We start from the raw sequence: 22,521 nt of genomic DNA, 5'->3' as shown, positions 1-22,521 counted from the left end.
ACCATCTAGTGAAATGCTCAAACCGAATAAAAGCCGACAAATGCAAAATTCTTTCATATGTACTTTAGCAATGCAAACATGCATTATACATATAACTTCAAGCCACCACAATGAAGGAGCTTTGGAAACTTTGAAGTTCAACGTGCGACAATACATAATTGATATACCCCTCTCTAAAGTAAAGTAAAGTTTTCGATACCGAAATGAAAGGACAATTTTATTTGCTTAAAATTGATTTGTTTATTTCGAGTATAATTACAAGTCAAAATACGTTGAATCGCAAAATGAAAACGTATTATTTTATTTAATCATACAGATTTAATCGTACACTTTATACACATTGATTGTATTTTCCAATGAATCCCACATTTTTTTCCACTATAAAATGCTTAAATCTCTTCTTTAAAACTCCTTAAACTCCTTGACTAAGAGAAAAGGTTGTGTTAATTCCTCCGTTCGAAATCATGGATGAGGCTATTTTATATTACATTTACAATTTAGACTTGATTCATGGCAGCTGTATTATTGCCGACTGGTGGTGCTGCCGGTGCATTATGTTGTGCCGCATCTCCCGATGCATTTGATTGATTATCGGATTCGGTGTGCACCGAACCGGTCTCTTCAGGTTCACCTCCAAATAGTAAGCGATACTTTTTGGCAATTGCATCCCAATCCACGACATTTTCAATGCGCGTACCTGCATGCTGTGCAAAACTCAACTGTGATCCAAGCGGTGACAAGTGCACCACCGATAGAGCAACGGAATCTGGTTGAAAATGAAAATGTTTTTATTGATTTGAAACGTAATTTAATGCATTTGTTTTGATTAAACTCTCTTCTCTCATTCATTTAGAAGAGAGACTTAACTTGGAGATGAACCATCTAAATCCTATTTTGGTTCATCGAAATCGCTATTTTTTACTAGACTTTTCATGCTTGATTCCAACCTATTTGTCATAGTATGATAAATTCAACACATGCAAAAACGTTGTTTATGAATTTGAAAAAAAAAAAATAGCGACTTCCAAAATTGTAATTTTATGAGAGAATGTTTTTTATGTAAAAAAAAATTGATCGGTATTTCATTCACTTGAAATTGGCTTTGGTTTCGAATATTGTCGGTTTTACGCTTGAATTTCCATTGATTGTTTAAAGTAAAGAAAAGTATGTTGTAAGTCTTGTCTTGCGATAATAGCAGGCTGCAAGTATACTATAACACAAACCGTTCTAAGATTGTGCTCCACATACGCTATAATCAAACTAATGATCAGTCAATTTGTTCGATAAAATTAATAAAGATTACTACACAAATGGCGAGTTAAATGAGTGTTATAATAAAATGAAGAAAAACCAGAACAACTGACGGCTGGACAAAGGATGAAACAAATATTAAAATAAATTACAATACGAAGTGTGAAACGCTTACGATGATTACGAGATACTGGACAATTGGGGGGTTGTGAATGCACTACACTAATCATTTGAATAGTAAGGATGTGTGCCTTTCTATGCAGGTTTTTCAAATTACTGTACGAAAAGGCTGATTTTTTTTTTTTTTTTTTTTTTTTTGAAAAATGTGGATTTTACTGATCCTCCAAGCCAAATTAAAGTTAAATTTTATGAAAATGGTTCACGTATCCCACCAAAGACTTTTACTGATGAATTTCCACATTTTTCAATTTCATAATAAATACGGTCTTACGATATACAAATGAAGAATTATGACGAAAACAAGGTCACGTCACAAAACTAAGTCATAAAAAATGAATATAGATTACATATTAAACTACAAAACTATGATACACAATAACAAGCGCATGCGCAATGCAAACCTTTTGGAGCGACCTGACCACCTTTCTTTACTTTAGACAGCCATTTAGCACCTGCTTTGGTCCTAGGTGATGCTGCCCGAATTCCCATCATGTTAACCAAGCTCTGCTTCTTTTTCTTCTTGAATTTGGCCTGCGTTTTTATTCATGAAAATTTCAAATGAACAGAAATTCGTTTAGCAAAAGTTTTAAAGTTTTGACAGATATCGGGACGTTACACATGGCAGAGAAGAGCATTTGCATTCATAAGTTTACCTTGCATGCATTCAAAAGCCACATAAACCAAGTGGTGATTAAGTTGAGTGGCGACGGAGCCGTTGTCGTTCGATGCATATTTCGAATTAGTTTTGACAACCCAAACTTCCATTCGATATCGGATTGTGCCTATTATAATTTTACGTCAACATTTTTTAATACAATACATTGATTTTAAATGATTGATAATGTTTTAATTAATTAATTGTATACACAAAGGGATTGAATACACAGAATTGAACTGAACAAAAATATACACATAAATTTGATTTGAAGATGCAAAATACAAAGTTGTGAGGTGAATTTTCAAAATAATGTGCAAAATTCATGTGCCGAAAAAGTCATGTGTTTCTTTGAAATATAAAAACAAGCAATACAGAAGTGTACAGGAAGTGAGAATGTGTAAGAAATTTTTTACCAACTTATGCCATTGATCATTTTAATGATTTAAAATTGAAAGAAAAGCGAAAGTGAGACCATGTAAATATTGCGTGTGATAAATGTAAACAGCAAAGGGAACAAACGCCAACATGCTGAGGACGTATTACAAGTAGCAAAATTATTTAAGACAACACTGACAACACAGATAAAATATTTTTTTTTTGTTTCGCTCTAAGTTCATTCTATATCGAGGCTTGAATGCCCAATAATGTTTTTTGTACACAGAGCTAATTATTTTCACTATTCATTTATTGGCTGTTACAAATCTGTGACAATCCAACAATGAACATTTTTGCATCTCCAATAAAAAATAAAGTGCGAACCAAAATAGTTAAGCAAAAATTTATCGTTTCAATTGGTGTTGGCTTTTCACAAATGTAAAAGCCAATTTTTCAAATAGTAAAAATTGGATCGATTGTTATTCATCAAAATAGTGAATAAAATCTGTAGATCCAAATTGACATCCATCGATTACGACGATTCTGTGTATTATCGTACATTGCTGCATCTTGCTATGCTGTTTTTATTTGGCATTTGTCCGAAATGTATGTATCCACATGATTTCATTCTGCGAATGTTGTCTTTTGTCTTTGTAAATGTTGTCTACATTTACTTAATTTGTGTTGTAGTTTTTATTGTTGCATTATTTACAATATACATGATTACGTCTGCGTTTTGTATAAATTAAACCCCAAACGTTTCTAGTATATAAAAAAAATTGGTTGTGATTTTCGTTTCTCTCTTATAAAATGTTTCATTTTGAGTAAAGCAGTTAGGTAAGTGTATTATACAGTCTGCCAATGTGTCTGATTTTCAGTGGTAATCAGAAAAAAATGTTCATTCAATTTCATTCAATGTTGCATAAAAATTAGTTCAAATTACAAAAATTCTATCAAAAGTGTATTTGTTTTTTAAAAATGGGTGGTTAGTTGTTGTTAATTGCAGTCGATTCAAAATTATACGGCGTTATTTACAAGACGCACTATAAATCTATTAGATTCAGAAGGTGTGAAGCAGTTGATAGGTACTAAAACCTAAAATATTTGTTTAATTAAAATGCCTAACCATTTTGCACCAAATTTAAGTGTTTTTAAGATATATTTACAAATCTTTTTTTTCATAGAAGTAAATTAGGCAATGAATTAGGCAATTTCAAAAAATCAAAGCCAAAAATTTACGAGTTTATGTTCAAAAAAATACTAGTTGTTAAGATCAAAACTAAAAAAAAAAACGTTTTAACAGGTGTGTTTTTTTTGTACAAATGGCCAGCGTTTTAAAAAACTGTTAAAAAAATCGATGGAAAATATTGCGTGTTTTAATTCTACGAAGAGGTTAACATTAGGTAGAGTAGTAGAGATCAAAAATAGAAGAAGTGATTTCGGTGATTGATTACTGCTTGATTGTTAGATAGATTGTTTTTTTTTCTAGTTGATTTGGTTGTTCGTTTTTTTTTTTTTTTTTAAAGCAAGCAGAGATGAACAAAATACCTGAATTCTTTGGTAAGTATCAGACATCATAGCAATCAGTAGATTGATAAGTACAACAACTGACACCAACATGTATATGCCAAAGACAATTTTAAACAAATAATCCGTTTCCATTGGCTGTTTACGGTCTTTAATATTCGCGTTACCCATTTTATCGACTTGCGTTTGTTCGGTGGTTGTTTGACCGAACACAGCAAAAAACAGCAATTCGAATGACACTATTGGATTCATGCGTACTGCAAACACATAAACGAAACGAAAAAAAAGAAGACATTTGGGACGAAAAGGATACAGAAAATAAAAAACACAAAATGATGGGGACAGCACACAAATTATTAAAGAAGTAATAATAATAATAAGAAGAAATGATTTGAAAGAAGAAAACGAAATATGAATAACAGTAAGACAAGACGAACACAGAACAAATTGGGAATAAAATGAGAATAGATGGGATGATAGAGGGAAAGAAGAGGGGGGAGAGAGGAGAAGACAGTTGATGAGTAAAAATTGTACTGGTTGAAATGCTTAAATCACCTGGATGCGTTGATATGTATCCGACATCATGGCAATCAATAGATTGATTAATACAATCACTGACACAAGCAAATATGAGCCAAAAATTATTTTAAAGAAACCCTGAGTCCACTCTGGTCGCAGCTTTGGCATTGGATTGATATCATCGTTCGTTGTTTGACCGAATACAGCGAAAAATAAGCGCTCGAATGCGACAAATGGTGTCATTGGTTCTTTATTTGTGTGCGTTGTCGTTTTATATTGTGTGTGTGAACGTTGAAAACACGATTAAAGAAGATAAATAATTGAAATGAATACTTATTTCGGTCGTAAAAACCAACGATGATCTAGTTCAGGGTGCGTGGTTATAGAGATAGTCGGGATTTTTTTTACCATGCATTTTTTCCGACCTTTGGTGTTTCATTATACATAGTTGAACTATTGTGATCATAAATAGATGCGAGGCGATCGATTTTGCTAAAGGAACATACAAAAACAACAACAACAACAGTGTTTTTTTTTGGGGAGAAAACGAATAGACGATGACAATGACGGCGAACACATAGTAGCGTTTAACATGCGTTTGATGTATCGTAAACGAGACAATCGATTTAAGACGTTTCACATTAAAGCATACGAACGGATATATGATATGGAGCTTTCGTGCAACAAACTATATGAACACACGACAACAATAACAACTATGAACAATAACAATAACAGTTTTCACTTTCAAGAGCAATGAAACTATACGAATCCACACACATATAGATATATATATATATATTTGAGAAGCGTAAAACTTTATTTTTAGATTTAACTAAAAATGTTATCCAATGTTTTTTATTTGCTTTTTTGTTTACGCATATTTGAATAATGAAATAAAGAAAAATTATGGTAGAACACACGTTGAACACTGTAACGGGGAGGAAAAGACAACACAAATGGATTGGATTTAACGAAGACACACAATTTTTTTCTGTTGGTTAGTTCGGAACGCCTCGCATTACACAGAGATAGAAAGTAAAATGTATCGACAACATATCGTACAATCTACGTGAAACACAATTGAATTTAAATCAACTTACGATCTGGAGAATGTTTATGACGTTTGTTTAACCGTCCCGATGTATCCTGTTGAATTTGACGAATCGTACGTATTGTCGTATTTTCAATCGACTCAACGTCGAAATCTTCTACATGAAATGCAAATCAATGTCAAAGGTTAAAACTATGATATCATACGTGATCAATGAACTACTTTGTTTTCTCTTTTTGCACATAGGTAAATCGATTTTGTTAACGTGTAGCTTATGTGGCTGCATGAAATGTGCACGCGTTTACCAGACGTTGATGTAACTTAAGGGTTTCGCTCATCAAATAATTTTTACATTTATTAATTATTTAAATGTTACGCTTTATGTCAGATCTTGAATAAAATTATTGGCTAATCACATTTTTTCACTGATAACTTACCTTCACTGAAGAGGTGCGCTTTGCGTGTTCTTTTGCCCAAACCACGAACTTCTTCCGGTGTAAAGTTTTTGAATGGTTGATTCAGCGCGACTATGTGCATCGAAAAACCAAATACGAAAATTGCTAATACAACCAAAAATCGACCCAAATCCTTCATTAAATCGCCAATGATAATTGCCCATGGTCCGAATAAGTGATGGAATGACAAGAAATCCAAGATTTGTACACACGCCAACAGAAACGATAGGGCAAAGCACTGATTTCGACAGTACATCACCGTTGGCCAATATTCAATTTTCACAAAAAACATTGAAGCTTTAATTGGACAGAAAAATGCAATTCGACAGAAAATACAATTATTTCAAACGATAAAATTTGAATTAAAAAGAATATTTACCAACATGAACGCCAACTCCGGCCATTCCCAGTAATAGTACAAGCAATTTGATGAAACCCAAACCAGACTTATCGCTCGGATTCGTTAACTCAAATAACAATAAACCGGATAACATAACAAGAAGCACCCATTCATACCAATATGGAAATAGACCAGGTCGAACGACCGGATAGGGCGGGATAATAGCTGTGCGGTTATAAAATCAAGTTAAAACAAAATCAAGTGAAAAAAAAATCGAATGAAAAGTAACGATTACAAATATTGGCTTTAAATAATAATGATTCAATAATATCCGTGTAATATAAATGCAAACTTACCCGTAAACATGAGTAAAAGCATTAAATAAAAATGCGATGTTAAATATGACATAAATTTTATGATCGGTACTTTGCTATATTTATGACCTAATGGAAGTGTAAAAATGACCCAGACTGGCGGGCATATAATGAACGCAAGCAACAGTAAACCCAATTTAATGCCAGACCAATTCAGTACGCCGTGCCATAATTCCTGCAATTGATAAGGATCGGAATGTATGGCAACTGATTGTTTTTGTTTTGTTTATATTTATTTTTCTGGTTAAGACGAAAGGGTTGGAATTTTTTTTTTAACCTGAAGATAACGTTGAACAACTGTGTGTGCGATCACTTCTTTTTGTTCATTTTCGATGAGTACATCTAGAAATTCAGTATTTTTTCGATCAGTGGCAGTTAAAATTCGTCCGGCTGAGTCGGCACCAGCTGCTAATGCCAGTAATTCTGTAGCCATTGCCTCACACTGTTTACCAGCATTAATTAAGTCTTTTGCTCGTTCTTTTTCCTACAAAACGAGACATCACATTAATTTCACGGTCACTGAGTCCGTATTCAAAGAGGAATTTTTAAGTACTTTTGTGGAAAGAACGATGTAAATATTTGATAATTTGGCAGCTGTATCGACGGGCGCTGGAGAGACGAGAACAAATTCTTCAATCGGTTTATTGTTGTGATTTTTCGACACAACCATTAAGTTGTAAACGAAGCGTTTGTCTTCCATAAGTGCATATGTATCGTGTTCTTTGTGCATCAGGTATTTGAATACATTGTTATGTCCTTCAGACGCTGCAAACCATATCGGCGCACAACCATAATTAGTTTCGTTTTTTGGCGATGCTCCCGATTCACACAGCAAACGAACTACATCCAAATGACCGGCTCTTTAAAAAAAAACATTTACACATTGTTATTATTTAATGAGAAAAAAAAACAGAATACAAGTGTTTGTACTTACTTGGCTGCGCAATGCAACGGTGTCCATCCATTCTTTTTTTTTAAAGATTATTAATAACAATTAATTTAGGAATTTATTTTTCAATGCTACAAATTTTTGAATAAATAGAAGCACCTTATCAGCTGCATTAATTTCAGCTCCTTGGCCCAATAAAATTTCCACCATTTGATAGTGACCGTGCATTGCAGCAATGTGAAGACCCGTTTTTCCATAACGATCACAGCTTTGAAGCAATTCTGCAGAACGACTTAACAACAAACCAACAACGCTCATGTGACCACCGAAGCAAGCTAAGTGTAAGGGGTTAAAACCCTGCAATGAACACGAAATAAAAGAAAAACGTTCAGATTGATATTTCTTTAAGAAAAAAAGGTATTTTTCAAAATTTTCTGTGACCTACATTTTCAGTGGTGGCAGCATCGACTTGTACACCGGCTGAATTCAATAAAAGGCGCACCACATTTTCGTTCCCGGAATACGCGGCCAAATGCAACGGTGTCATTCCTGATTCTAATCCCAATTCAGGCACCAATGATTGTCCACTTGGGGTCTCTGATTTTACTGTAGCTGGCACATTTCCCAATAATTCACGCACCGTATCTGATTGTCCAAAGTACGCGGCAACATGAATTGGCGTCAGTCCAAGTTTTTTACTTGAAATTCGCAAAGAATTTGTGCTTCTCATCACTTCGAGTACACCATTATGTCCATTTTGTGCAGCCAAATGTACTGTAAAAAAAAATTTGGATTTTTGTATGGGAGCCAAAAATTGAAAATTTTGTATGGAAGGTAACCCTAATTTTGATTGAAATCTCTTCAAACGTTCAAAATGTTATTTTTTTTTGTGTAAAAAATAGTATGTGTAAAATTAATAACCTGCTGTAAAACCAGTTTTATTTTCGTCGGTTGCTGAAGCTCCTGCTCGAACCAAAGCTTTTACCACATCCACATGACCACCTTCGCAGGCCAACTGAAGTGGTGTTGCATCGGTTAGTTTGTTTCTTGCATTGATAACACCTTGTCGATCGAATTTCATGAGCTCTTCAATCACTTTCACTGAACCTTGCATTGCAGCAATATGCGCACAAGTATTACCGTCTTTACTTGTGGCATTTACTAAACTTGGATGCTGTTGCAAAAACAATTTCACCACATCCGAAAAATTATTTTGTGCAGCAGCATGAATTGGTTTCTGTCCCAAATCATCGGTGGCATCAATGCTTGCACCAAGCTCTAACAATAACATGCACGTTTCCAATTGTCCGTTCTGACTTGCCAAATGCAACGGTGTTTGTTTTCGCAATGTCAAAATATCGATAACTGCATTATGATCGCGGATCAAAAATTTCACCAAATCTTTGTAGCCATTCATTGCGGCATAGTGAAGAGCCGTTCGACCGACTCGAGATTTTGAATTAATGAACGCTTTATTCGTAAGCAATGCATCACACACCTGAATGAATCCATGTTCAGCCGCCAAATGCAGTGCCGAACGACCCTCAATGTCGAATACATCAACACGAGCATGATTTGCAAGCATATTATTTACAAGATCCATATGACCCTGATTACATGCAATCAACAGTGGCGTCCAACCAATTGATGATTGTCGATTTAATTCTTTTTGAATATCGGCCGGTGTCATATGTTGCAGCATTTCGGTAAAAATGTCATTATTTCCAGTCTTGGCTAAATAATGAAAACAGGTTTCCATCGTTTGTTTTGTTTGCAACGAAACATCCGCTCCATTTTGCAGTAACAAACGAACGATTTCCTTATCGGCATCGGGAAATTCAACTTCATCCGTTGGCACATTACAAATATAGTGCATTGCTGTTGCTCCATCTTCATTCAATGTATTTATATAAGTTTCTAATACTTCGGCACCGTGTTTTTCTTTTACACCATCGATTAATTGCTGTACAATCTCCAATTGACACGCACGACACGCTAAATGCAATGGCGTCTCACCATTCTAGATATGTGAAAGAAAAATAAAACGAATATAATTTTCATCGATTAAAAGTGAAAAAGATTAGAAATGTTGTAGTCTTAAATAGGATTGTCGTCCATTTACTAACATTAGATTTACACATAGCATCGCCACCGTCTTCCAGTAGCAAAATTAGAGTTTGTAAATTTCCATTTTTTGAAGCAACATGAACCGGAGTTTGGCCATCGTCGGTCGCCAGATTGGGTCCACCACCAGATTTTAAAAGCATTAACGCACATCGATCACCGTCCTTAACTCTACTTGCAATATGTAATGGCGTTTCACGTAGTTTCCCGCCACGAACATGCAAATCGGCACCATATCCCAACAGGGTTTCAACCACAGCTGGTTTACCTGACTCGACAGCTATGTGAAGCGCTGTGTAATTATCCTAAAAAAAGTTAGATTTTCCCATTAAAACTATGTTTCAAAACGTAATCTGGAATAAAAATTGTTGTAAATTTGAATTCCATTGTATTGACATCCATTCCACATTCTTTGATATTCTTTATTCTAATATTATTGTCAACCTTCAACATTTTTTTATTTTTTATTAAACGTTCGATTACCCGAGTGAAAAAAAAGACAAAATATTTTGAGATTGAGAAAAAAAACAGTCTGAGTTACATAGCTGCTTTAACGTTTCAAATTCGAAAAAAGTCATAAAAACTATTGTTTTTCGAACAAAAAACGATGGCAACAAAAGCAATATAAAATGAAACGAAAAGAACAAAGGGGAACAATTGAAATGAAACTAATTCGAAATTCGTCAAATATAATCGATTTGTAATATCTTGTGCAACTTACATTGGTTGTGACATCGACTCTTTCACCTCGTTGAATTAATGTGTTTATGATTCCGATATGACCGTATCGAGCGGCCGTGTGTATGCTACGTGCACCTCTTTTATTTGGCATATGTAGATAAACGCCTTTCTTAAACAGCATCGTTGCGCATTCTGCATGTCCATTAAGCGATGCTATGTGCATCAATGTGCTACCGTCCTTCGTTCGTTCCCAAATCGATGCTTTGAATTTATCGGCCAATATTTCAATCACATTTGCGTGCCCATTTTCTATAACAATCAACATAATCGGTTAACAAAAACAAGATAAACGGGTCACAGAATTGAAAAGATATTTATAAAAAGAACCACGGAATAATTAAAAGTCACGGATAATTAATTTTGAAAAGACGATAGAAACCTGCTGCTACATGCATCGGTGTACGATCCATGTTATCGGTGATTGATGCTGACGCACGCACGCCGTAAAAGTACTTCAACAATGCCTCATCACCTTCGGCCGCACAAATGTGAAGCGCCGTTTGACCTTCACCATTTTGCATATCAACATTTGCACCGTAATCGACCAGAATGCGTACCATATCGATATCACGTCGCCTAGTGGCCAAGTGCAAGGCTGTATCACCATTTTCAGTCGATGCCTATCAAATAAATCAGAATGAATGCATTCAATATTCATATTCAGACAAAACCAAACAATAACAATGAAAATCGAAGTAACAACACCGATTCGATATTGGAAAAACTCACTTGCAGTTGTTCTGCAGTTTGTGCTGATAATAATTCGCGAACCATAGACTGGTTACCAGCTTCAACAGCCAGTAATAATGGTATTTTGCCACGCTGTAAATCAAGAACACCTTTTATTAAATTACGCCACGAACTTGGTGTACGAACAACAACGGGCGGTTCGTATTTTGGTTGCTCCAGTTTTTGTTTGTTCAGTTCGACAAAGTTATTGGAATGCTTTTTAACAGCTTCTTTATTTCGTTGAATATGAATGCCATATTTTGAGGATTTTTTTGGCGCCTCTTTAGCTGGTGGTGGTGGTTGTGGTGGTTGAGATGTGTGCTGTTCAGATGACATTGGTTGATCTTGGGCCAATGTTAAATATTCCTCAAAAGTTGTAACATTTTCAACTGATGCAGGTATCGATATTCCACTTGATATGCTCTGACGCGAATTCGCTGTTCTCTTTGACATTTTAAAACTAGTTTTTACGATATGCTATCTTTTATCTATATAAATTGTGTTGTGAAACGCAACACAACTATTCACGCTAAGCTACATTTTTCAACTGTCTTCCAATCTGATTGAAAATTTTGTTTATCCAGACCCGTCAAAATAAATGAACAACAAAAATATATTCAAACGTTGTTATACACAACATACACACACCAATTTCTATCAATCTGTTTTTTTTTTTTCATAATTTTACCTCATGCAAAAAAAAAAGAAAAAACTATCGCTCAGCTAAGCCAATTGAAAACGTAACCGAAAATAGCTTCTAACAATATTCAGTTAATCATCATTCACGTTTTGTCTATCGCAATATTTTTTCTGTTCGTTTGGTTGCTATCACTTGTGAAAGCATGGCATGGTGGCAGACGAAGACCCTTTTTGTTGTTACTTTTTTTTATTGACTTCAATTGTACGTGTATTAAGCTTTGCAAAACTAAATATATATAGAAAAAACCAACTTTAGCAAAGGAGCTGAAAAAAGTGTTGCTGCCAAATTGATTGGAACCGTTTTGTGGCAAAATAAACACTTGGAATTGGAACGATGGTGCGTAGATCACTCTCTGCGTCTGAACTTGTTATTTTGTTCTGTCTTTTTAACAAACTTCTTTTCAACCATCAAACTGACGAATACGAACAAAAAGTGTCTGGATAATAAATCGCCTATATTTACATCGGCGTCAAAGGAATGAGTAGTAATTTTATGGATTTTCTGCTTCGTTTGACATTTGGTGTAATAGATCAATGTAAATCAAATGGCTGCACACGTCAAAAATATAAATGAGGTAAATTATTTCTCATTCTTTATTGCTCTTAATGTTAACAGTTGCTTAACGAAACCAATTTTTTATATATATAAACCAAAGTTCTCTTATGTTACACTATACATTGACTATTAGATGTTCGAATCACAATATTTTCGATTTCTATGATTTGTATTTTATTTTCATTTGCATTTGAAAAAAAAAAACGTAATACTGAGTGAATCGATTAGGATGAATTCTATTATTTATTGATCTAACTCGAAACTTTGCGAGTTAAGTGCTAGGCAATTCAATGATAAAAAAACGATAGCAAACCAAAAACGCGAATAGCGAGAAGAAGAAGTGGGAGCGATTTGAATCGAACACAAACTCACACACACACAAATCTAAAACAGGGTGAATCAATGCAAACAGCCAAAAAATTGGAATAAATTATTATTGTTTCGAAATCATTCTATTGTGACCTAATTTCGCGGCGCTTCCCTGTAACCGAATTCAAACAATTTCACATTGAAATATTGACTTTATTCATTGTTTTCCTTCTTGAAATTAAATTCAAATCTATAATAATAAACACGTGCATTTTCAATAAACATACACGTTGGGATTCTTGGCATAGACCTTAGAATTGAAAAGTTTTTTTTTCTCTCGACTGATTGCAAAAGAAAACCAAAATATATACAATATACCAATCAGAGTCAATTTTAAACCGTTGAAATTCACGAGAAAGTTACAAATCAAGACACCAACACCATGCGTGCTCACTACAATTGGTTCTCAATTCGATTTTATGAGACAGACAGAGAGACAGAAAGTACGAGAAAGAGAGAAAAGGATCAAGAAGTGTGTGCATGTTTGTCTGTCGAAATACGATTAGAATTTTGTTTGCACCCAAATAAAATCCACACTTCGTACCAGGCACTTGCGAATACAAAGACATAAAATTGTTAACAATATATCGAAACGAATTAATATAATGTATGGTTTGAGCCATATTCTCTATCACGGAACACATTCAAGCTCCCAAATGTAATTCAACTGGGAGTCTCAAAGCGTTTCCCATCGACATTTTCGTTTGGATTGACTTGAATTCTGGATGAATTTTTATTGAAATTGGGTTACTGTTAAGCGGTATACAAAATATTTCGAGTTCAACCATACATCGTAACCACCAAACATTTTCACCGAAACAAGAATGCAAATGAAACTTTCGTATTTTTTTTTTGTTGTGTGTGGAAATTTGTGGATCAAGCACATTTTCCAAGCATTTGTAAACACATTTTAATCATAGTCCAAATGCAATTTTTCGCCTAATTTTATACTTTGCGACGTGATATCGAATAAATCGAGTTCATAATTCCCATTTTTTTCGTCAATAGATTTGTTTTTGTGGGTTGTTATTTGATCAAATCGAAGTGGTGGCTGATTTTGCACTGAAATTGGCTTAGATTCAACAATGTATTACAATTTAAAGAGATTGAAATACGAAGAAAAAAAAGCCGTTGAAACAATCAACATAATAAATGTTATAACTATATGACATGCAAATCGTGTCGAATGAACGACAATGCGTTTCGTCAACATTGAAGACGAAGAAGGAGAATATTGTATTAAATGTGTCTTGTACTGATATGGTGCCATTAGCAAATTCACATCGAGCTGTTTATGCAACGAAATAGTTTTTGATACGCGACGCTCTTTAAATCGAAGAGCAAAAAAAGAAACATTTGCATGTGTGCCATGCCATTCATTTGTTTATTATTCGCACTTTGTTCAAGAGAAATCAGCACTGACAGTTTTCAATTGAAGGATAAGAGGGAACGAGAGCGACAGAGACAAATAATTCATAATAATCCATATAAAATAAATAAAGCCACAACATTTTACGTGCCTTCTTTCGTTTTGTTTTTTTTTTTTTTGCTGACATACTTTTTTTCTTCTTTATTTTTTGAAAATTCCTTACACCGTTCTTGTCACGTTCTCAAGAGAATCAGTTTGGTGCGAAGCTTAATTAAGTTTTCACTTTCGTGTACTATTTCAATTCGGTTGATATGGAGTGTATGAAATAAAACAAAAAACAACTGCGATGAAATCGGATTTCGACATGAAATATGGCCTGCGAACAATTGTTAATCACCTGTCAGACTTTCGATTAACTTTGCCACCATTAACTTTGTATCACTGCATCAAACTTTTTTAATTTGGAGCAACACTTGTGTCATGTTAAAAAAAAAACACACATAAAATCCCATTTAATTTGACCAAATAAAGACTTAAAGCTGTATACTTACGCCGTCGGATTTTAAACGTATATCTTTGCCAGCTGAGGCCAAAAGCACTCGTAAAATACTTGTCGCTGTTGCTGTCTGCCGACTGGACACGATGTGAATGGCCGTTTGTTGTTTTGGCTGAAAGTTTACATTAAAATTAATGATTTTTTTTAAGTAAAAATTGTGTGACCGCTAAATTTTCTGTTAGATTCTAATCCGTTGACTAAATATGTGCAAATCAAATTATGCTTTTTATAACAGAAATGTAATTTCAAATATTGCTGTTATTTTGCTTTTAAATTCATTTACTGATGAACTATCCAAAGAAAATCGCTTCGAAACGAATCGTTTGTATTCCATTCGTTTGATTGAGCAAGTGTAAAGCGTCAAATGAAAATCAAAACTAAATGCTGAACATAATTTTCGATGAACAATTGCTTATTTCATATTATGTGAAAAAGCATATGACAGTTACAGTAACACCGCGTATATGTAACGATTTCGATTTCGTGATAAATATTCACATAGATATATGTATTTTATTGTATGTGTCGCTCAAACTTCTACATTAAACAAATACGTGTTTAATGCGCCAAAGACACACTTTCACCATATTAATACATTAATTCACGTGCCACTTTTGGCGCGCAAACGTTTTTCTTCTTTTTCTTCTTCTTCTTCTTCTTCGTATACAACTTTATGCGATGGTGTGGAGGTTACTATCAAAGTTGGTTGTAATAGTGGTTGGAAACGCATCTCCGTCAAATGCCAAACAATAACAAAATGCAAAAGCGAATTTATTTTCATGATCAACGCAAGAAAATTGATATATTAGTTGAGTTTCAGCGACAGTTTTGCGGCTTTTATTCGCGATATTACGCTCTTGATGGTTTACCGAAATGGCTAATAAATTTTCGCAAATCAGACAGCATGTGTGCATCGAAGCAAAGTTCAAAGTACGAACTATGCATTCTGATGTATGGTGATTAACCGAAAAGTATTCCGAAATCAATTTGAGCAATACATTATGAACATTAGAGAAAAAAAATTGAAGAAATTCCTTTGAAAAATCACGGAAACATTGAATTTACAATCAATTTCATTTGCAAACACTTCCGTTGTTCACTTGAATTGCAACAGAAAAATGTATCGTAATGAGCTGCAAAATTTAATTACATTTATTGCTGAAAACATCGAGCACGCAATCGATGTTTTAAATCAGAATTCATTGAGATTATAAACCAATAAGCGCAAAATTCCTTTTGATTATTCCTTCGAATAAATTAAAAAAGCATGCAATATCATAAGAATTTATGTGGAAAACTCTCTAATGTGTACTTTTGGAATCGAAAAAGAACGATCATCGTTGGATGGCCTAATAAGTGTTGAAGAGTTCAATGCATATGATAGCAACTGTTTATCCAAGAACTGAAACACACACAAACGGCATACATTTTGTGCTTCGACTCGCATATATGCATTGGAATATCCAAAAATGGATTATGGAATGTAAACACATAAATTACGTTTCGACGTATAAATATTAGGGTGTTACTATGGTAGAAATTGGCGAAGCAAGATTGTTTTTAACTTTGCTCATTCTGACTTTGCTACCGAAAAAAGAAAACAGAACGTATATTCCGCAGTTGTTTTTCGTTTATATGAATGTTGTAGTTGCCTCTTGCAATCAATGAATGGCATGTAAATTTCGAGTTCATTGAACAAAAAAAAAAACACTACATTCTTTGAGTATATTGCCGTTTCATCAGACAATGAATATCGATTCGACTGTGTTTGTAAATGTATACTTACTCCACCAGTCGAAAATGGATCGACGCCACGTTTATTCAACAATAATTTCACGACATCTTCTCTTGAATACATCGCTCCAACATGTAAAACATTGTAATGATCCTGCAAAGAAAGAAGATTACACAAACTTTAATATCATTAATTCAGAGGAATTTACAAATAAAACTAGATTTTTCTAGGTGCATATTATCAAGCGCTGCTGTATAACCTCAGTAGATGCACAATATTTCTCGTTCAACAATGTCCAAATAGAATGAAATGGTCCCAAAAATAGTGATGTTATGATAAATGAAATTTATTCCAAACATATTTTGATGAATTTTTCTACAACTTAAATTACTAATAGAGCTAATAATTGGGCAGAGACGCGATTGTTGTATTGGAGCCTTTACTACCGATACTATCTAAATTCGGTTGCTATGCTATACAAAAAAATTGTTTCAGGTAAAATATTGCATCTCGTGGTCACATTTAGCCTCAGAAATTCAGCTTTTTTGATATCGATTTTTGGTGGTATGATCACGATCATTAGTCATTTCAAACAGGTCTTTGTAAGTCAAAGAAGTTCGTGGAATCTAGTGTACGCGTTTAGTTTTAATAATTAAGTTATGACAAATATTCGATAGAAACTCACTTAAAACAATAGTTTTTGATTGCTTTTTTTCGTTTCACTGACTCCACGAATTATCGTAAGAAATAATTCATTCGAATCAGTGCTTTTGTCCAGTTCAAAGTGACTTATAATGTTTATAAGTTTTTCAAAGGTTTGCTTTTCTTCATAAGCAACATTTGATCCATAAATCATTTCCATCATCAAAAAACCACATCGATTTTCAAAGTTACAACAAAGATTTTCGTTAAGTTTTCATCAAAACAAAAATATTCTTTTACCTCCACACAAACACATTTTTGCACGCCCAATATACCTCCATTAAGTTCAAAATGAGTGTTTGAAAATTCCAACTCATCATATGTTCATTAATTTTATTTCTATTTTGCTTTTTGATCCTTTCAAGCGATCTCAAGTAATAAATATTCATGTACATTCTTCAGCAGTAGTCAAGAAATTTAACGATAAAAAAGCAATGCGGGAAATAATTGAAGTGTTCTTGCGTTAAATGGCACACATACCATGAAAACGGTATAATTCCATTCATGTATTTCATTGCCGCATATTATTAATATGCACGTTTTTAATTGATGTGGAACGGACATCGCAATGTTATGATACACAAGCTTGTAATTAGGCTCGCTATAAACATAAAACTTCTAATAAAACCGTCGAAGAATGAAGAAAATAAACCTGAGCTGCGTTGTTGTTGTTTTACGATTCACGCGAATGTTTCCTTTTTGAATATTTTCATAAAATGGCATGTCTATATTTATTTGTTGAATTCAGTCGATTCACATTGAGGGTAGCGGTTATATTTATTTGTTATTTGTATGATAAATGAATTGAATGTTTTTTAGGGAATTCATGTGAATTCAAAATCCCTTTAACAAGGTTTTTTTCTCCCTTTCCTATTGTGGGTAGTTCCATACACTCAAGGAACACACATAATGTGATTAGAGTCCATTATTTTCGAATTAAGTCTGAGAAATGTGTGGTTTTTTTTTTATTTTAATCATTTTCCTTGTGCAATAAAAATGGCGGAACCGCCAATCTTTTTTCAATTAAGTTGATTTGTGAAAAATTGCAAATGATTTTAATTTTGATAGCTCATTGAACATGAGCCACGCAAAACAGAAATAAAATGTGTGAGAGTCAAAATGCATTTGCAATTGCAACCATAACCTTGATTCATTTTCCTAAACATCGCCAGGCACTGTGCTGGTCAATCGCACAAAATGTTGGCCAGAGCTAATTTCGCAATTACTATTCAAGGTGAAAATTATCGTCGTACTCTGGTCGGGCTGATTTGATCATGACACGCTCATGATTTTAAGTTTTATCTCAAATCTACTAGCTAAAAAATGTAGTTATATCGCCAAACATTTCAATTACTGAAGCATTTTAAGCTGAAACTACACTTCTTATCAGACAATATAATAGAAACGAAGTCATGTTGTGCATAGTAATTTACGTTTTAACCTTTGACTCCGAACACTTCGAAGGCTTCCTTTCCAAACGTGCGCCACTGAACAAAATTCCAAAAATAAATTAAAAAAAAAAATGCAAAACGCAACAATTAAAACATGCTTCCTGGCTTCAGTTATCTTGACCATTCATTCTATTTCTGATGCATATTTAAACAAGAAAAAAACGAATTGAATGTCAAAAAATTCATGTCGCAAGCACGTTTATGACGTCAATACCTTCGAACATGTGTCATAAAATAACTTGCGCAACACACATAATACACAAAGTGTTTAAATGAAATGAAATCAAAAACAAAATAAAATAAATTTCGTTTGCGTTTCATTCAGTGAAAGTTGCTGAAAAATCATTAAAAGAAACATAAATAAATTATACGAAAGAATGAAATGGCGCGTGCAAAAAATGGGTCAAATTCTATATGAACATGGGTCAATACAATAATCACTCTCTTTCTTTGCTCCGAGTTTTCTTTTTTCTTATGAAATATGTGACTAAAAGCTAATTACATATTACTATAAGTCTATAAAATGTGAGTCGAACGAACGAATCTGAATCGCACTCAACTCTCTGTTTATTTATTGAGCGCGCTACGAATGGATTGAGGGTAAGAAAACAAAAGCAATCGACACCTGTTTGCATTTTTTCCAATTGAAGAACAACGCGTGAAAATATAAAATCCAGCCGCGTCGCAAATGAACGAAATATTGGCAAATTCGTTATGTTTCCACCACGAATATGTCAGAGTGATTTGCATACTATAGATTACAACAAAAGCTGGACGCGATTTCATTTTTCGGTTAGTTTTCATTTCCAAATTTCATTTGATTTCATGTGCTGGTAGTTTTTGAAATATATAAGTGGGTCAGGGTCTTTTTAGGTTTTTTTGAGTTTTTTTATTGCTCGAGACGCGACAAAATGCGTTACATGATTACAATCGCACACAATAACGACCCCCTTCGGAATAAGAAACAGAAGAAATTCGCCGAAAAATTGGAGCGCGTGAAGCGTTTTGGATTTAATTACTCTTATCGCCTTTCCTTTGCTTCGTCGCAAAGCGGATGACTTTTCATAACCAAGTGAAAAAGTCACGGTGAAATCCAGTATTGTTTTGTGTTTGAAATCAAAGTCATTTTTGAAAAACAAATACCCGCCGATATGAATCGATAATGAACCAATTCAGAAAAATAAAAAAGAAACATAACTAGTCTCAGACACTTTTAATGAATCGGTGAGTTTGAAAATGAAAGAAAATCTAAGAAATGTGTTGTCCATGAACCATTGAAAAATGCATGACTGATTTTGCGACTGTGTGATAAGAAAAATAAATAAATCAAATGATGAAAAATGTGTATTATACAAACATACATTGTTGCGTGCGCAAACATCTGATCCCAAGTCAATTAAACGATCCAAGTACGATGTCCGATTGTCTTTAACAGCATACATTAAAGGAGTCATTCCAGATATCTGCAAATTTGAAATGAATTGCAAATCGTTTGAATAATATTTGATATTTAATTTTGTTCCATGTATGGAAAAAGAGAAAAACTAAAGATAATTCTCAAAGTTCAAAAACATTTTTAAAACAAAAACTGAATGACCATCCTCAAATCCAATTGTCATTCCAAAGAAGCATAATGCCAAGCAAAATGCTCATTGTTCGGCCAAAGGTAAGTCATTTTACTGGAAAAATGGATGAAAATTTGCCTATGGCCTGAACTAAAATATAACTTCTGCATAGCGAACAGTTTGCGTTTTGTTGTCGACAGGCCATTTTTCACAAAAGCAGCAACCAAATCGACCGACCGACCGATGTAATACGTTGGAATTTGGGTTATCGTGATACAGTTGGTCATAGAATAAGTTGAAACCAAATGATGGTATGTATTTTACTATGTTTGCAGTGTTCTTCCGTTCGTTGCTTTCCCTTTATTCTTAAGTTCTTTCGTCTGTCTATGCGCGGCTTGAGGTTAACATTTGATACAAAACGAACAAAACACAACCAACATATCGTTAAGGCAGTAATTGTGTGAGACGAAGTACTCTCACAAAATGGAACGGCTTAGAAATGATTTTTTCGATTGATATAAAGAAATTATTTTTAAATTAAAATTGCAATTCAAAATGTCTACATAAATGACGCATAAGATTGTTGACCTATTTTGTAGTTTTAAATTCATCATTTTCTATTTAGATTGCGACTATTATTTTGCATTTAATGGTTATAAATAGTGCCGAGTTATACTTGGTGTGGTGGTTCAAAGGCTGAGGATATTGAACCTATAAATTCCGTAGAAACGACCGATACCGAATGCACTTTCGCTAAGGTCTTCAGGTTTTGTCACATTGCCAGCAATTATGAGCGTTTAAGTTGACCAGTATACTTATTAGAATCAATACACTAGCACAATAATATCAACGGTATGAACTTTGCAGAAATGGCTTGTACGCGTTCCTAAATAAACTACAGTTTCCGGTACAAATCTTTATGTTCGTGTATGAATATGCAAAATTTCATTTATAAATATGTTTTTTTTTTGTTCGCTCTGTTTCGCCTTGAATCAACCACTCGCCGACCACATACGTTGAAGAAAAAAATATGCCCCGAAAATGTTATTTAATCCAATTATGACACACAAAAATATTATTTATTCAATCAAAATAAGTTGTTTCCGTTTAAAAGGACACATATAGCAACGGTGATTAAATACTCACCGGATCCGCAACGCCAGCCAGTGGTGCCACATTTTCACCTCCTCCAGCAGCAACGATTTTTTCGAGTTGTTTCAAAACTGTATCGATCGATGTCCATTCTTGTTTCATCGTTAAACTAAGTAATTTTTGGCCTGCATCGCGTATTATGGCTCCAGCACTTTGAGGCTTTGGCTTTTCCGACGGTGCGGTCGTCGCATCATCAGTTTTTCCATCTTTTTTCTCTCCATTGGCAGTTTCATCTTTTGGATCATCAGCAGCTGTTCGAGACGCACTCGGATTGGCCGATCGACTTGTTGTTCGATCGGTTGATTCATCGTGGTCGGCTTCACGGGCTGCTTTTCGTGAAGACGATTTTGCTGCACGCTTTGGATTCGGTTTCGACATAATTCCACTTCAACCCACTACTTTTTTCATCACTTATATACACTTCAATCGAAACGAAACTTTTCTTCACACTCGAACTCTTTTTTATTTGTCGTTTAATCTGGAACTTTTTCACATATCTTTCACATTTTCACTGAATCAATTGCATTCCAATTTGACACGAAGCTGACATTTGTCAATCACATCGACGCGATTACAGCCAGTGCACATGGGGCAATGGGTTTTATTAAACGCACATTAAAGAATAAGTTCACGATTGAATCTGCAAAAATGTTATACTGTGCACTAGTAAGATCAAAGTTAGAGTACGCGAGTATTGTATGGCAACCATACCACCGTATCCATTCCAATAAAATAGAGTCAATTCAAAAAGATTTTGTGATATGGACATTGAGATTTGTTTACCAGAGAGATGAAAATTTTGTGTTGCCACCGTATCAGTTTAGATGTAATGTGTTAAATATTCAACCGCTTTGGAGACGGCGTATAAATGCCTCTGTATTTTTAATTTATGATCTCCTTTTGGGTAAAATAGTGTCTAGTTCACTTAGAAATAAAATTGTATATACAAGACTGCAATATGACGAAAACCAAAGAAATTTGAGAAATTCAGAACTGATTAGAGTTAGGGCATTTTCGTCGGATTATGCACATAATCAGCCGTTTTACGTAGCTTGTAGAAACTTAAACTTGAAAAGAGAAACATTTTTAGAATCGGCATCAAGACACATTTTTAGAAACAATATTGTCAAATTGGAAAATGTGATATTTGA

General features: G+C 34.1%; 1 protein-coding gene across 7 annotated transcripts; it reads right to left on the bottom strand.

Moving 5' to 3' along the window:
- Positions 1-324: 324 nt before the first annotated feature.
- On the bottom strand, positions 325-21,883 carry LOC116340942 (serine/threonine-protein phosphatase 6 regulatory ankyrin repeat subunit A). 7 transcript variants are annotated; one of them, XM_031767708.1, is made up of 23 exons: positions 21,365-21,883; positions 20,015-20,116; positions 16,552-16,653; positions 14,761-14,877; positions 11,217-11,309; positions 10,867-11,107; positions 10,468-10,736; positions 9,749-10,051; positions 8,544-9,642; positions 8,068-8,396; positions 7,782-7,979; positions 7,668-7,699; positions 7,287-7,593; positions 7,011-7,217; positions 6,716-6,908; positions 6,399-6,584; positions 6,002-6,316; positions 5,614-5,721; positions 4,547-4,758; positions 2,085-2,213; positions 1,833-1,962; positions 489-766; positions 325-425 (listed from the first exon to the last, which is right to left on the bottom strand). In XM_031767708.1, the coding sequence occupies exons 1-22, from the start codon at positions 21,746-21,748 to the stop codon at positions 498-500; spliced, it is 5,325 nt and encodes a 1,774-aa protein (XP_031623568.1). In that variant the 5' UTR covers positions 21,749-21,883; the 3' UTR covers positions 325-425; positions 489-497. The 7 variants fall into 7 exon arrangements, 6 of the variants coding, with proteins under 6 accessions (XP_031623568.1, XP_031623567.1, XP_031623570.1 ...); XM_031767707.1 differs by having other exon boundaries at positions 331-766; XM_031767710.1 differs by having other exon boundaries at positions 331-766; positions 1,854-1,962.
- Between the last annotated feature and the right edge of the window lie 638 nt (positions 21,884-22,521).

This window comes from Contarinia nasturtii, unplaced genomic scaffold (genome assembly GCF_009176525.2).
Source record: "Contarinia nasturtii isolate CC-2019 unplaced genomic scaffold, AAFC_CNas_1.1 Cnas_scaffold_695, whole genome shotgun sequence".
NCBI classification, from domain to species: domain Eukaryota; kingdom Metazoa; phylum Arthropoda; class Insecta; order Diptera; family Cecidomyiidae; genus Contarinia; species Contarinia nasturtii.
Note: the sequence above shows the minus strand (reverse complement) of the source record. Positions and strands in the feature narration are given on the sequence as shown.